This window comes from Loxodonta africana, chromosome 18 (assembly GCF_030014295.1).
Source record: "Loxodonta africana isolate mLoxAfr1 chromosome 18, mLoxAfr1.hap2, whole genome shotgun sequence".
Lineage (NCBI taxonomy): Eukaryota > Metazoa > Chordata > Mammalia > Proboscidea > Elephantidae > Loxodonta > Loxodonta africana.
This window is the reverse complement of record NC_087359.1, coordinates 27,638,178-27,652,435: the sequence shown is the minus strand read 5'-3', so window position 1 is coordinate 27,652,435 and position 14,258 is coordinate 27,638,178. Positions and strand designations below refer to the sequence as shown.

Sequence of the window (14,258 nt, the reverse complement as noted above, 5' to 3'; positions counted from 1 at the left end):
TCAGAGGCTGCTTTTCTCTTTCTCAATACTGGAATGTATGGATGAGATAAAGTGCGGTCTGTGATTTGCTTCAAAACAATGGAAAAGCAGGCCAACAAAACAGGATTGATCACATGTTGTTAACTGTTAAAACTGGGTGATAATTTCATTGGGGTTCATATGCTGTCTTCTACACTATTTTGTTTGAAATTTTCCAAAATATAAAATAAGGGACAAAATAAGCCATTAGATATAATGTTTAGTCATAGAAGCTGGAACATTTTGAATGTTTCTAAGTCAGCATAGACAGTCTTAAGAGCGCCCTCTTCAGGCTCTCAGTGGCAAGAGACAGCAAGAACAGAGGAATTTGCTGATGAAGCCCACCCATCACTCACTGCGAGGAGCCTCTGCAGGCCCTGAGGCTTCCTCACACACTGGTCAGCCAGGCTATGCAGGCAACTAGAGCCTCACGTAGGGCAACACTTCAAGAATGGGGTGTTCCTACCACTTCGATCCACATACATGTGGCAGGAAGACCACTGAGTTACCATTAAGGGATATTAACGAGGACTTCTTTGTTGTCTTTTTTCCAGAATGCCCTTGGCCTAGATTGTCATCACAAACCAGTGTGGTCACAAAGGGTCAAAATGTATCTCTGATTTGTTCCACCAAGAAAAAATCTCTGGCAATCAAGTACTCTTTTTTTCGGGGTGAGAAATACCTGAGAAGTGAAGATACGAAAGGTGAATCCAATATTTTCAACCTAAGCATCTCAGAAGCCCATGATTTGGGCCCCTACAAATGCAAAGTCCAAGATCCTATAAATGGAGATTTCCACTGTGCTAAATACAGTCCTGACTTCACCTTCACATCGGTAGGTAAATGGCCTTTGTTATTTGGAGCCCCTGTGATTTGTGGGATCTTTTCTGTTCCACTAAGTGCTCTCCGTGTCCCTTACGAGCACTCACTCAAAAGCCTGGGAAGCGTGTCAACGAGATAATTATTCTTAATAATTCAAGTTTCACTTTCTCTTTCAAAGACTTTTTACAATTTCAGATAATGATAGGCTGATTGCCTTAGACAAAAAGTCTCATATCTCAACAATTTTCCAAATTGTTGAGATATTTTCTAGATATTTTACTCCATGATTCCCATCATGTAAGTAAAAATTACTTCTTCTCTGAAGACTCAAGGCACCAGGTTTCAGTGTTGGACCCTATGTAGAAGGTCTTTAAAGTCTCAGGCTTCTCCCCAACATCTTCCCCTTGCAAGGGCCACAGACCAGGTGACCCATTAGCTAGCACTCCTCCTGCCCAACTACAATTTATTATGTCTGTATTTTTCTCTTCCATCCTCCCCCCCAAGCTCCTCACAATCCAGCATTAATGGCCTCAACTGTGAAGGTGACCTTTATGATAATGAACTCCCGGGAGAGGAGTTAACATGTGAGGATTTCAGGTAATATGTGTACATCGTACTTGGAGTCTTCTAAACATAGGCATCCCAATTTTCTTGATCAACTCTGAGCGGTTCTCTAGGTCTGCACTGTCCTGTGTGGTAGCCACTACTCACACATGGCTATTTAAATTTAAATTAATTAAAATTAGATGATATTAAAAAATTTACTTCTTCAGTCTCTTTAGTCATATTTTAAGTGCTCAATAGCCAGAAGTGGCTGGTGGCCTCCATATTGGACAACACAGGCACAGATCATTTTCATTATTGCAGAAGGTATTACTGGACAGCGTTACTCTAGATCAATGGTTCTCAGCTTTATAGGTTATAACCATCTTAAATAATGTAATGATTGCACTGAATATTTCCCCAGAAATGCTCACAAAACCACAGATGCAAACTTTTGCATAAGGTTTGAGGTGATGCCTTGAGCTTCCCTAAATGATCATAAGACAGTTTTGGACACAAACTGAATAGAAACCATAACTATAAAAGCTATTTAAAGAAAGGGATGGTAGATGCAAGCCTCGTACTAGAATGTGATGGTTAACTTGAGGGTAGTAACTCCACCGATTATATTCTCTAGTGGTCAGACTCCTGCTAGACTGGGTGCTCTGTATTGTGGAAAGAATGATGGAGCAGGCATCAGGGAACCTATGTTCTCATCCTCATTCTATATAGCTTCCTTGCAACCTTGGATATTCCACTTGATATGCCTTGGATACATCTGCAGTCCTTAATTACTAAAACATGAATTGAGAAGATAGGATACAGTGCCCCTAGCATTGTCTGGTTTTAACTCTATGTGAGAATCTCAGGCCACAGCGGGTGGAATGAGGTGGGGAGGTATAAAGTCCTAGTAGGGCCTGAAGTCTTCTAACTTCAGGAGGCAGGATGAGAATCAAGATCAGCACAAAGCTGATTCCTACGGAGGTTGGACATACCTACACTCTCCAACTTTTTACCAGTTCTGACATTAGCTGTCCTCCCAGTCCCCACAGCACTCTCTATTTCTCTGCAAAGTTCGATAATTCATTGCAATATCCCACAGAACTCACAAACTGTACTTACAGTTAAGTGTTTTTTTGGGAGGGTGTCATGGATCGAATTGTGTCCCCCCAAAATATGTGTCAACTTGGTTCAGCCATGATTCCCAGTGTTGTGTAGTTGTCCCCCATTTTGTGATTCTAATTTTATGTTAAGAGGATTAGGGTGGGATTATAACACCCACCCTTACTCAGGTCACTTCCCTGAACCAAAGTAAAGGGAGTTTCCCTGGGGTGTGGCCTGCACCACCTTTTATCCCTCATACCACCAAGAAAGAAGCACCAGGAGCAGAGTATATCCTTTAAACACAGGGTCCCTGCACCTGAGAAGGTCCTCAGTCAGGGAAAGATTGAGGACAAGGACCTCTCTCCAGAGTCGACAGAGAGAGAAAGCCTTCCCCTGGAGCTGACACCCTGAATTTGGGCTTTTAGTCAATGTTACTGTGAAAAAATTAACTTCTCTTTGTTAAAGTCACCCACTTGGGGTATTTGTCTTATATCAGCACTAAATGACTAAGACAGGGCGGAAGTATCAGGGTGTTACTCAGGATCAGGATCAATAGGCTACAACTTGGGATCAAGATCAGGAAGCATGTAGGCAAAGACTGGAAGGCTTCCAAAACTTGGAGAGCACGTCCCTCCCTTATTCAGTGCAGGACAGCGCTCTCTACTCCTCTTGGCCATGCAAGCAAGCAGGCCTTTCTCTCTGTGGTGCAGCCATGCAGGCCTCCTCTCAGCCCCGCCCAGGACAGGCCTCCTCTTGGCCATGCAGACCTCTCTGCCTTCAGCCTCCCTGCTGTTGGCCTCTCCACTGCTAACTGACCAAGCTCATAGTGTAGCCGCTTTGTTCAGCCTTCTCAGCTGCATTCCCAGCAGGAAGTTTCTGCCATCACTTCTAACTCTGCTGCAGGCCAACTCTGCTGCAGGGCCCCTTCCAGGCCAGTCACCGCTGACTCTGCCACAGGACCTCTTCCAGGCCTCTTGCTGTCTTCAGTGTTACAGCCCTTGCCCCATGTAACAGCTCTTTTAGGGGATTCCTTGCTTCCTGTCTCTCTTCTTCCCTCCTCTTGCCTCTCTTGCTGTTTCTTCTTTTCCTCTTTCCATGACCTCTGTGGATTTGGCTACATACATAAGCAAACTCCTTGTCAATTTCAACGTATGGTCCTCCCAGCAGGGCCATGAATCGAACAATCCCTTCGGTAGTCACTTCATTTGCATAATCTATAGTCACGTCATTTGCATAATCTACCAGGCGCTCCTTGGAAACTCTATGGGGCAGTTCTACTGTGTCCTACAGGGTCGCTATGAGTCAGAGTCGAATCGATGGCAGTGGGTTTGGTTTGGTTTATAGTATATTGACAAATTCCTGCAAGGTGTGTAAAATAAAGCAATCACAGGGCAAGGTGCAGCCAGCCGTGGGCCAGACAAAAAGTATCAAACCAATCAATTTGTTTATAGCTTACCCAAGAAATGACAATCTGGTAAAAACTAACGTACCCTCTGGGGTAGAAAACTAGGGGAAAGGTAACTTCTCAGGGCTTAGGAGAAAAATCTCTCAGGCTGTTTTTCCAAGAACCAAGGCAAGAGGCCACATAAAGGAACTCATTTCACCACAGGAGGGTAGCGGCTTACTTGACCAGCGAGAGTACCTGTTTGCCCTTCAAATCACTAAGATTCTGTGTGAGAAAAGACGAAGACAGGACCCACCAATGGTGTGGGTATCCTCCGTCTAACCCCACCCCCTATAAGTAATAAGCCCAGTCTTAGGTGGTTTATGAACTTGAGAGCTGAGACCTTAAGTCAACTGATTAAATAACATCAGCTCTTCATTTCCTGAGCTTCTATTAAAAAAAAAAAAAAAAAATCTTGCATAAAATCTACCCACAGCCTGCCTTCCTAGTAAAAGCATCAATGCACAAGTTTCCTGTACACAAGCATTTGCAATTTGTTACAGTGATTACGCTATTGTAGAACGGCTTTGTTATTTATTTTCTCTTTTATTTTTTATTATACAGAAAGACATTACAACAGCTGGAAACACACAGGCTCTGGCGAGTGTGTGGATGGAAGATGTCTGGCAGACTCAAGCCTTAAAAAGATTTCAACCAGTTAGACTGATCGAGCCACACTGCCAGACTTAGATGTAATAGGGGCAAATGCAGCCTTACTCTTAGGTTAAAAACAGCTGCAAAACCAAAATTACAAAGGCATTTACCCTCTGACCTAGCAATCCCTCTTCTAGGACTTATTCTACAGGCATACTTCACATGTACAAAATAATGTGTGTGAGAGATTATTTATTATAGCACTTTTTTTTTAATTGTTGTAAAAATACTGGCAACACAACATTTGCCAACTCAACATTTTTCACTTGTACCCTTCAGTGGAACCAATTACATCAGTCATGTTGGGCAGTCACTCTTCGCAACAGAAAAAGATTGGAAACAACCGAAGTGTCCAACAACAGTTGTTGTTAGGTACCATTGAGTCGGTTCCAGCTCACAGTGACCCTGTATACAACAGAATGAAACACTGCCCGGTCCTGCACCATCCTCATGATAGTAGTTATGCTTAAGCCTATCGTTGCCGCCACTGTGTCAATCCATCTCATTGAGGGTCTTCCTCTTTTTCGATAACCGTCTACTTTACCAGGAAACCCTGGTGGCGTAGTGGTTAAGTAATACAGCTGCTAACCAAGAGGTTGGCAGTTCAAATCCGCCAGACACTCCTTGGAAACTCTATGGGGCAGTTCTACTCTGTCCTATAGGGTCGTTATGAATCGGAATAGACTTGATAGCAGTGGGTGGGTTCTACTTTACCAAGCATGATGTCCTTCTCCAGGGGCTGACCCCTCCTGATAACATGTCCAAAGTATGTGAGACGAAGTCTCACCATCCTTGCTTCTAGAGCATTCTGGTTGTACTTCCTCCAAGACAGATTTGTTTGTTGTTTTGGCAGTCCATGGTATATTCAATATTCTTCATCAACACTACAATTAAGGACTATGTAGATAAACCAGAGCATCTCCAGCCAATGAAATACTATGCAGCAGTGAAAAAGGATGAGGAAGTTTCTCTATGGAAAGACCCCTAACACATATTGTTAGGTTAAAAAAAAAAACAACAAAAGCAAAGTGCAGAATAGTATAAATGCTCTTCCATCCTCTGTGTAAGAAAGGGAGAGGTAAGAAGATAAATTTGTTTTTGCCTGCATTTACATGAAGAAACACCAACAGGAAACACGAGAAACCAAAGCAATCCATAGGAGAAAAGGAGGATGGGGCGAATGGGGACAGGAGTATAAGTGAGACTGTTCAGAATAAACCTTTTTATATTGCCCTGACTTTTAAAGCATTTAAATGTACTTTACCTATATTATATTTTAAAATGCACAAGCACAGAGTAGTTTGTATTAAACAAACAAAGAAAACCTAATGTTTTGGTTTACCACAGCCTGTATATAATGGGGCCAGGCGTAGGAAGAACTGAGGCCAGTTTCTGCAGCATGGACAAGAATGCCTTGAGGAAATGGCTTTTGATTTTTTTCTTTCTTTTTACTGATTTTTGAAAATTACAGGAGGTAGACATCAGCTCCATAGGAAAAGTGTTCTGTTGGTGCTATTCCCAAACGAAGTTGCCCTCTGAGCCCTGAGAGACGTTCTTTTGGGGATGCTGTCACAGGGATTCCTGCTCTGGGGAGGGATGGGACCAGGAGACTCTAAATTTTTTTTCTAAGAGTTGTGATTTTACTCATATTTGGTTCCTTTATTTTATCCTTTCTGGGCCAAATTCATATTGTTTAAAAAAAAAAGAGCGTGAGCTTTAGGGTTGCTCCTGGCTCTGCCACTTACTAGCTCTGTGATCATGGGCAAGTTACTTAACCTCTCTGAAGCACACTTAGCTCATCTGTGGAGTGGGATTGATACTATCAACCTTGTGGGACTGTTGTAAAGGTAAATGAGATAATGTGGGCAGCGTGTCTGGCATATGATAGATACCCAACAACTATCCTTCCTTCCCTATAATGCCGTTTTATTAATAAATCATATAGCTGGATTCTGCTATGAAATAGGGTCTGACCTGATGGAGCATCAGACCCCACACATTTCTTGTTGAGAACTTCCCTTGAATGTATTCATCAGAGCTACTTTCTGAATTTTTGGAGGAAGTGAAAGATAATTATGCAGCGATATTCTAGAAATGCAAATACAATTAGAGAAAATGATATTTTTGGACTTCTTTGGTTTTTTTTGGTTAAAAAAAGAAAAAGCACCTCATTATAATCTTAAAATGAGTGAGACTGAGAATTAAAGTGCCTCTGAATTTTATACTTGGAAGCGGATCTTTGGCAAAATGATACGAATATTGACAATAAACAGATAGTGGATTCGGATGAGAGGCATGCTTGGGCCCTGATGCCTCAAGCAGAAAGACACCCTCCACCCTCTGGGCTTTCTCAGCACTCAGCTTATGTCACACTGAGTGGGGTTGGTGCCACATACCTGCCAGCCTTTCCCACCATGCTGTGAGCTTCTTGACTTCTCAAGAAGGGTCTCTTTCACCTTTGGTCCACAACCTGAAATACAGTAGGGGTTCAATTAATGTTTGTGAATCGAGTGAGTGAACACAAACTGCTTGTCTTTAGTTATGTAGTGCTGCTATAACAGAAATACTGCAAGTACATGGCTTTAACAAGCAGAAATTTATTTTCTCATAGTTTAGGAGACTAGAAGTCTGATTTAAATCACCAGCTCTAGGGGAAGGCTTTGTCTCTCTGTGGCCTCCAGAGGAAGGTCCTTATCTCTTCAGCTTCAGCCTCCTGGTTCCTTGGAGATCTCCATGTGTTTTGGTATCTATCTTACTCCATCTCTGCTTCTTGGCTTGCTTGTTTAATCTCTTTTATATTTCAAAGGAAACTGACCCAAAATACTCCCTACACTAATCCTGCCTCATTAACATAACAAGGACAATGCATTCCCAAATGGGATTATAGCCACAGGCACAGAGGTTAGGGTTTGCAAAACATATTTTGGGGGGACACAATTCAATCCGTAATACTGCTTGTCCTTTAACATAAACTTTCATCTTTCTAGACCCAGTGGCCACCCCGGTCCTGAACATCAGTGTCATTCAGACAGAAGCAGGCCTATATATAATACTACGCTGCATCTCGCTCAACGGCTCATTGCCCATCAACTACACTTTCTTTGAAAAAAATGTTGCCATGTCACCAGCTATTTCCAAGGATGAAAGGGAGCCTGCCGAATTTAACTTCACCAAGAAGAGCATCCAAGGAGGGGAAGAGTATAAGTGTAAAGCTAAAAACAGATGGTCTAACAACGCAAAATACAGTCAGCGCACCACCATGCCTTCAATAGGTAAGAGCTACCTGAGCCAGATTCTTTCAACAGGGTCTCGGTTTTCTTCCAGAAATGGCAGCTGCTCTTCTGCCCACCCACTTCCCACTTTGGCCACCTGCTTCCAAATGTCACCCTTCTAGTAGGGTCCACACAAACTCTGATGGGCTTACTTTCTGCCATTAATGAACCATAGAAAAGTCTAGAAGCTGCCGCAGGAAGGACCTTGTAGTGAGATTTGCGGACTTGACTCTGATTCCTGCTGTGTCCTTCTACCACCCAGGTTCTCAGCAACCACATTAGAATTTACATCTCTCTTGGAGTTTTCTGGTCTTATGGTTTTCTTTTTTTTTTTTTAAGTTGATTTCTAACACCTGTGCCTGCCTGATAGCCTGTTTACTGCCCAGCTGCTAATATTTGGTGAGTCTAGACTTCTAGCAGGAACAGTGGCTAAGCAATTAGCTGCTAACTGAAAGACTGGTGGTTTGAACTCACCTACTGGTTCTGTGGAAGAAAGACCTGGCCATATGCTTCCCTAAAGATAACAGCCTAGAAAACCCTATGGGGCAATTCTGCCCTATCACACTGGGTTGCTATGAGAGGAACTGACTCCGCAGTACGTAACAACAACAGACTTCCAGCACCACCCTGAGCTAGGGGCAAGAGTGGCCCCTGGCAAGCACTGGGCTTTAGAGGGAGGGCACTGCTTTGGTGGAAACACTGGTGGCATGGTGGTTAAGTGCTACAGCTACTAACCAAAAGGTAGGCAGTTCAGATCCACCAGGAGCTCCTTAGAAACTCTATGGGGCAGTTTTACTCTGACCTATGGGGTCACTATGAGTTGGAATCTACTCGATGGCAACGGGCTTGGTTTTTTTTTTTTTTTTTTTTTACTGCTTCGGAAAGTATCAGCCAGGCACCTCCTGATGGGTTGAGGGGGCTGGGCAGCAACAAGGATGTGTTTACCTGGAAACTATGGTTCTGCTTTTCTATTCTGGGTACCTGACCTCAATTCCCTGTCTAGTCAGACCCAAACTTTCTTCCAGGGCCTGCACCAGTCTCCTCCCTAGCTTACCCTTACAAAGGCGGACCGTGGTGTGAGTATCTCTGGAACTCAGCCAAGGGGGCTGTTTATGCAGGATGTGGATGGCATGTGGACTGGTGGGCTGAGGGGCTCTGTCATGGATTGAATTATGTCCCCCCAAAATGTGTGTATCAACTTGGTTAGGCTATGATTCCCTGTATTCTGTGGTTGTCCTCCATTTTGTGATTGTAATTTTATGTTAAAGAGGATTAGGGTGGGATTGTAAAACCCTTATCAGGTCACATCCCTGATCCAACGTAAAGGGAGTTTCCCTGAGATGTGGCCTGCATCACCTTTTATCTTACTAGAGATAAAAGGTAAGGGAAGCAAGCAGAGAGTGGGGCACCTCATACCACCAAGAAAACAGCGCTAGGAACAGTGCGAGTCCTTTGGGCCTGAGGCTCCTGCGCTGAGATGCTCCCAAACCAAATGAAAACTGATGACAAGGACCTTCCTCCAGAGATGACAAAGAAAGCCTTCCCCTGGCGCTGGCACCCTTGTTACCAGGGCCCCTTCCTCGGTTGAACTACCAGATTCTCGCAGCTCAATAAGACTGTTGAGGCAGCCCGGAGTCACATGAGCAAATTTATTTTGCCAGCAGCTAGCAAAAGGAGACAGTAAAGGCTAGAACCTTCAGAGAGACTCTCACCAATTTGCCTATGAGCCAAGTATTTAAGGATTTCAACAAGGAAAGAAGGAGGGGTTTTGATGTTTATTCATGAGGTTTGGGGGGGAAGGGCGGAGATTTCTGAGGAGAGGTTGGGTTATACAAATGAAGGTGCACACACATTTCTTTATGATGGAAGTCCTTCGGTTCACCTTGACATAACTCATTATGGGATGTGACGGAGGTGCACTGGTTCCCTTCGTCACATAGCCCACTTCAGCGGGCACGGGAAGGAGAAAGAGTGGTGGCTTCTACTTCTTTTGCACACATTCTGCACTTGTGGAGTCCTGCAATAACTGTATTAACGGTTTATTTGCAACATTTCAATTTGTTCCACTCCTCAGCAGGAACATTGTGCCCCACAGGGCCTGTGTGCTCTGTTCTACTCTCTAGGACCTGGGTTATGGCTGTACCAGGTTGCTTATTCCACTTTCTGTCCTAATCGCCTTTTTCCCCGGCCTAGGTGCAAAAGGGGGTGAGGGCAAATGTCCCTACTCCAGCCTAGTCCTGTCTCACCCTGAATTCGGACTTCTAGCTTACTGGACTGTGAGAGAATAAACTTCTCTTTGTTAAAGCCATCCATTTTGTGGTATTTCTGTTATACCAGCACAAGATCCCTAAGACAGGTCCATATGCATGCAAGCCCACCAGGCAGGACAGGGCCTGGGTGGGAAGAGGACAGGCCAGGGCTGGGACCGGCTCTCCCCATGCTTTCACATTACAGAGTAGAACCTCAGGAGTGTGAAAATTCTAAATTCAAACCTGACCTTCCAGGTCCTTAGGAAGGTACATTTATCAAGATAAGAGAAGGATAGAACAAAACCTCTGTTAGCGAAGACAGAAAGTTCACCTAAGCACTGAACATTTCACCCAGCCTCATCCTCAGAAGAACAGAGCCCGAACCCTGGTGTTCAGTAAGTTCTAACAAGTGAGGCAGCTTGTTGGAGCCCAGCTTTTGGCTACAAAACCCAACCCTCCCATTTACTAGCTGTGTGGCTTTAGGAAAGCCATTTAACCTCTCTGAGCCTCACTTTCCTCATCTATAAAATGTGAGGACTATAAATGAGATAAAACAAGACAATATGTGTAAATTGCTTAGCACAAGGACTTGCAAGGAGTTAATAAATGGTAGTAGCTGTTTGGGTGACACAAATCAGACCAGCATGGCTGAGGGTTCTGCTCAATAAACAGCCAGGCCTTTCTGATGGTTATGACCCTAATAATGTTGCCAGTAATTGATCTGTTATATGCTGTGCTGCTTTTTTCTTCCAGGTATGACTCCTTTGTGGAAGATGTGCTTGGTCATGACTTTCGGACTTTGTGGACTAAGAAGTTACCAACTCTCAAGAGTCGGAGGTGTCTACGGCAGTATAGTATGACAAACTGACAGACCATGTAGCTGTCAGTTTGTCATACTGTGGTGACTTGCATGTTGCTTTGATGCTGGAAGCTATGCCACCAGTATTTCAAATACCAGCAGAGTCACACAATTTCAATAGATTCCAACAGAGCCTTCCAGACTAAGACAGACCAGGAAGAAGGACCTGCCAGTCTACTTCTTAAAAAACTGGCCAGTGAGAGCCTTATAAATAGCAGCAGAACTGCATCCGATACAGCACTGGAAGATGAGCCACTCAGGTTGGAAGGCTCTCAAAGTACAGCTGGGGAAGAGCTGCCTCCTCAAAGTAAAGTCGACCTTAATGACATGGATGGGATCAAGTTTTCCGACCTTCATTTGATGATGTGGCACCACTCGAAATGAGAAGAAACAGCTGCAAACATCCAAAAGTAATCAAACCATGGCGTGTACAAAGTATAAATCTAGCAAAATTGAAAATCATCCAAAATGAAATGGAAAGCATAAAGATCAACATCCTAGGCATTAGTGAGCTAAAATAGAGTGGTATTGGCCATTTTGAAGCAGACAATCATATGGTCTCCTATGTCAGCAATGACAAATTACAGAGGAATGCTGCTGCATTCATCATCAAAAAGAACATTTCAAGATCTATCCTGAGGTACGATGCTGTCAGTGATATTCATATGCCTACAAGGAAGACCAGTTAATAAGACTAGTATGCAGATTTACACACAAACCACTACTACCCAAGATGAAGCAGTTTTTTACCAACTTCTACAGTCTGAAATGGGTCAAGCATGCAATCAAACACCATAAGAAAAAATAGATAACTAGGATCTCCTAAAAGTTAAATGCTTAAGTGCTCATCAAAAGACCTCACCAAAAGAATAAAAAGAGAACCTACAGACAGGAAAAAAATTTTTGGCTATGACATATCCAAAAAGGGTTTACCTCTAAAATCTATAAAATACTTCAACAACAAAAGACAAGTAACCCAATTAAAAAATGGGCAAAGGATATGAACAGACACTTCACCAAAGAAGATATTCACGTGGCTAACAGACACATGAGGAAATCTGCTCATGATAATTAGCCATTAGAGAAATGCAAATCAAAAGGACGATGACTACCATCTCACCCCAACATTACCAGCACTATTTAAAAAAACAACAACAAAAACAGAAAATAACAAATGTTGGAGAGGTTGTAGGGAGATTGGAACACTTATGCATTGCTAGTGGGAACGTAAAGTGGTACGACTGCTATGGAACATGATATAGCACCTCCTTAAAAAGCTAGAAACAGAAATACCATCTGATCCAGCAATCCTACTCCTAGCAATATATCCTAGAGAAGTAAGAGCCATCACATGAATAGACATATGCACACCTATGTTCATTGAATATCATTCACAACAGCAAAAAAGATGGAAACAACCTAAGTGCCCGTTGACAGATGAATGGATAAACAAACTATGGTACATATACACAATGGAATACTATGCAACAACAACAACAATGATGTATCTGCGAAACATCTCACAACATGGATGAATCTGGAGGCCGTTATGCTGACTGAAACAAGTCAATCGCAAAAGGACAGATATTGTGTGAGACTATTCTATTATTATAAAAAAACAAAGAAAAGGTTTACACACAGAAAAAAAAAACAATCTTTGATGATTGTGAGGTAGGGAAGGGGTAGGGAGGGGAAGTCACTAACTAGATGGTAGACAAGTGTTCATTTTGGTGAAGAGAAAGACAACACACAGCACAGGGAAAGTCAGCACAACTTGACGAAGGCAAAGTCATAGAAGCTTCCTAAATACATCCAAACACCTTGAGGGACCGAGTTACTGGGGCTGAGGGCTGGGGACATCTTTAGGTCAGTTGGTGTAATATACTTCACAGAGAAAATGTTTTACATCCTACTTTGGTGTGTAGCATCTGGAATCTTAAATGCAAGCAGCCATCTAAGATACATCTACTGGTCCCGTCCCATTTGGAGCAAAGACGAATGAAGAAAACAAAAGACACAAGGAAAATATTAGTCCAAAGGAGTAATGGACCACATGAACCACAGCCTCCACCAACCTGAACCTAGAAGAACTAGATGGTGCCCAGCTATCACCACCTACCGCTCTGGCAGGGATCACAATAGAAGGAACAAGACAGAGTGGAAGAAAAATGTAGAACAAAATTCAAATGTACAAAAAAAGACCAGACTTACTGGTCTGGAGGAACCCATAAGACTATGGCCCCCAGACCGCTTGCTAACTCAGAACGGAAGCCACCCCAAAGTTCATCTTTCAGTAAAGATTAGACAGGCCTAAAAATCAAACGGTTAACACATGTGAGGAATATGTTTCTCAGTTCAACCAAGTACACAAAACCAAATAGGCAACACCTGTGCAAAAGCGAAAACCTCAATCAACACCCTTCCCCCCACCCCTTTCTTTGTCATGCTAACCACTAGCTTGTTTTGAGCAACATTTTTCAGGAAGTCGCAGCAGGCAGTGGCTCCATCCATTGAACTGGCCCAAGCTACACCTCGAAGTATACGAAGATTGAAGAGATCACATCCTTCACCGGGCCCCAAACCCAATTGTCACTGGAAACAACGATATTTCCCAGCCCATGATTTCACCCAATTCCATTTTAGAAGGGAGGGGTCCCACTACAAGGACATCTGACAGAAGATGATTTAATATCTGGACCTCCAAATATGCGAATGGGAGGGCTAAGGGTGGAAAGTTCCAGGTACCAAGCCCAACCCCTGACGCCATTGGAAAGAAAAAGCTCCCCAGCCGCCTCAGACAGCGAGCACGTAGCCTTATGGTTGCTAGACCCCGAGTCCTTCCTTGTATGCCCAGACAATAAACTTGCCACTTTCTGTTTCCCTTGTGATTAGTGTCCGTCTTATTTCAACAGGCTAATAGGACAGGACAAGAACTGGAGTGGCATTCGGTTACAAAAGCAAAGATGAGAAAGCAGCAAGGGACAGGAAAACTGGATGTATGGCCAAGGAGAACCCAGGATGGAAAGGGATAAGAGGCTAGTGCTGACACATTGAAACCAATGTCACAAAACAATTTGTGTACAAACATTTTGAATGAAAAACTAATTTGCACTGCAAAATTAAAAAAACAAAAATGTGCAATCAAGATGCATTGATAATTACTAGTGGCTGGAATGTAAAAGTTGGAAACAAAGAAGAAGGATTGGTAGTTGGAAAATATGGCCTTGGTGATAGAAATGACACCGGAGATTGCATCATAGAATCCTGCAAGACCAACGACTTCTACATTGCAA

General features: G+C 43.2%; 1 protein-coding gene across 1 annotated transcript in view; it reads left to right on the top strand.

Moving 5' to 3' along the window:
* Positions 1-454: 454 nt before the first annotated feature.
* Positions 455-14,258, top strand: part of LOC135228079 (allergin-1-like) — a 49,673-nt gene continuing 35,869 nt past the window's right edge. The window contains exons 1-2 of the mRNA XM_064270900.1: positions 455-857; positions 7,573-7,954. Of these exons, the coding sequence (XP_064126970.1) occupies positions 470-857; positions 7,573-7,954 (770 nt within the window). The 5' untranslated portion in view covers positions 455-469. The remainder of the gene's footprint in view (positions 858-7,572; positions 7,955-14,258) is intronic.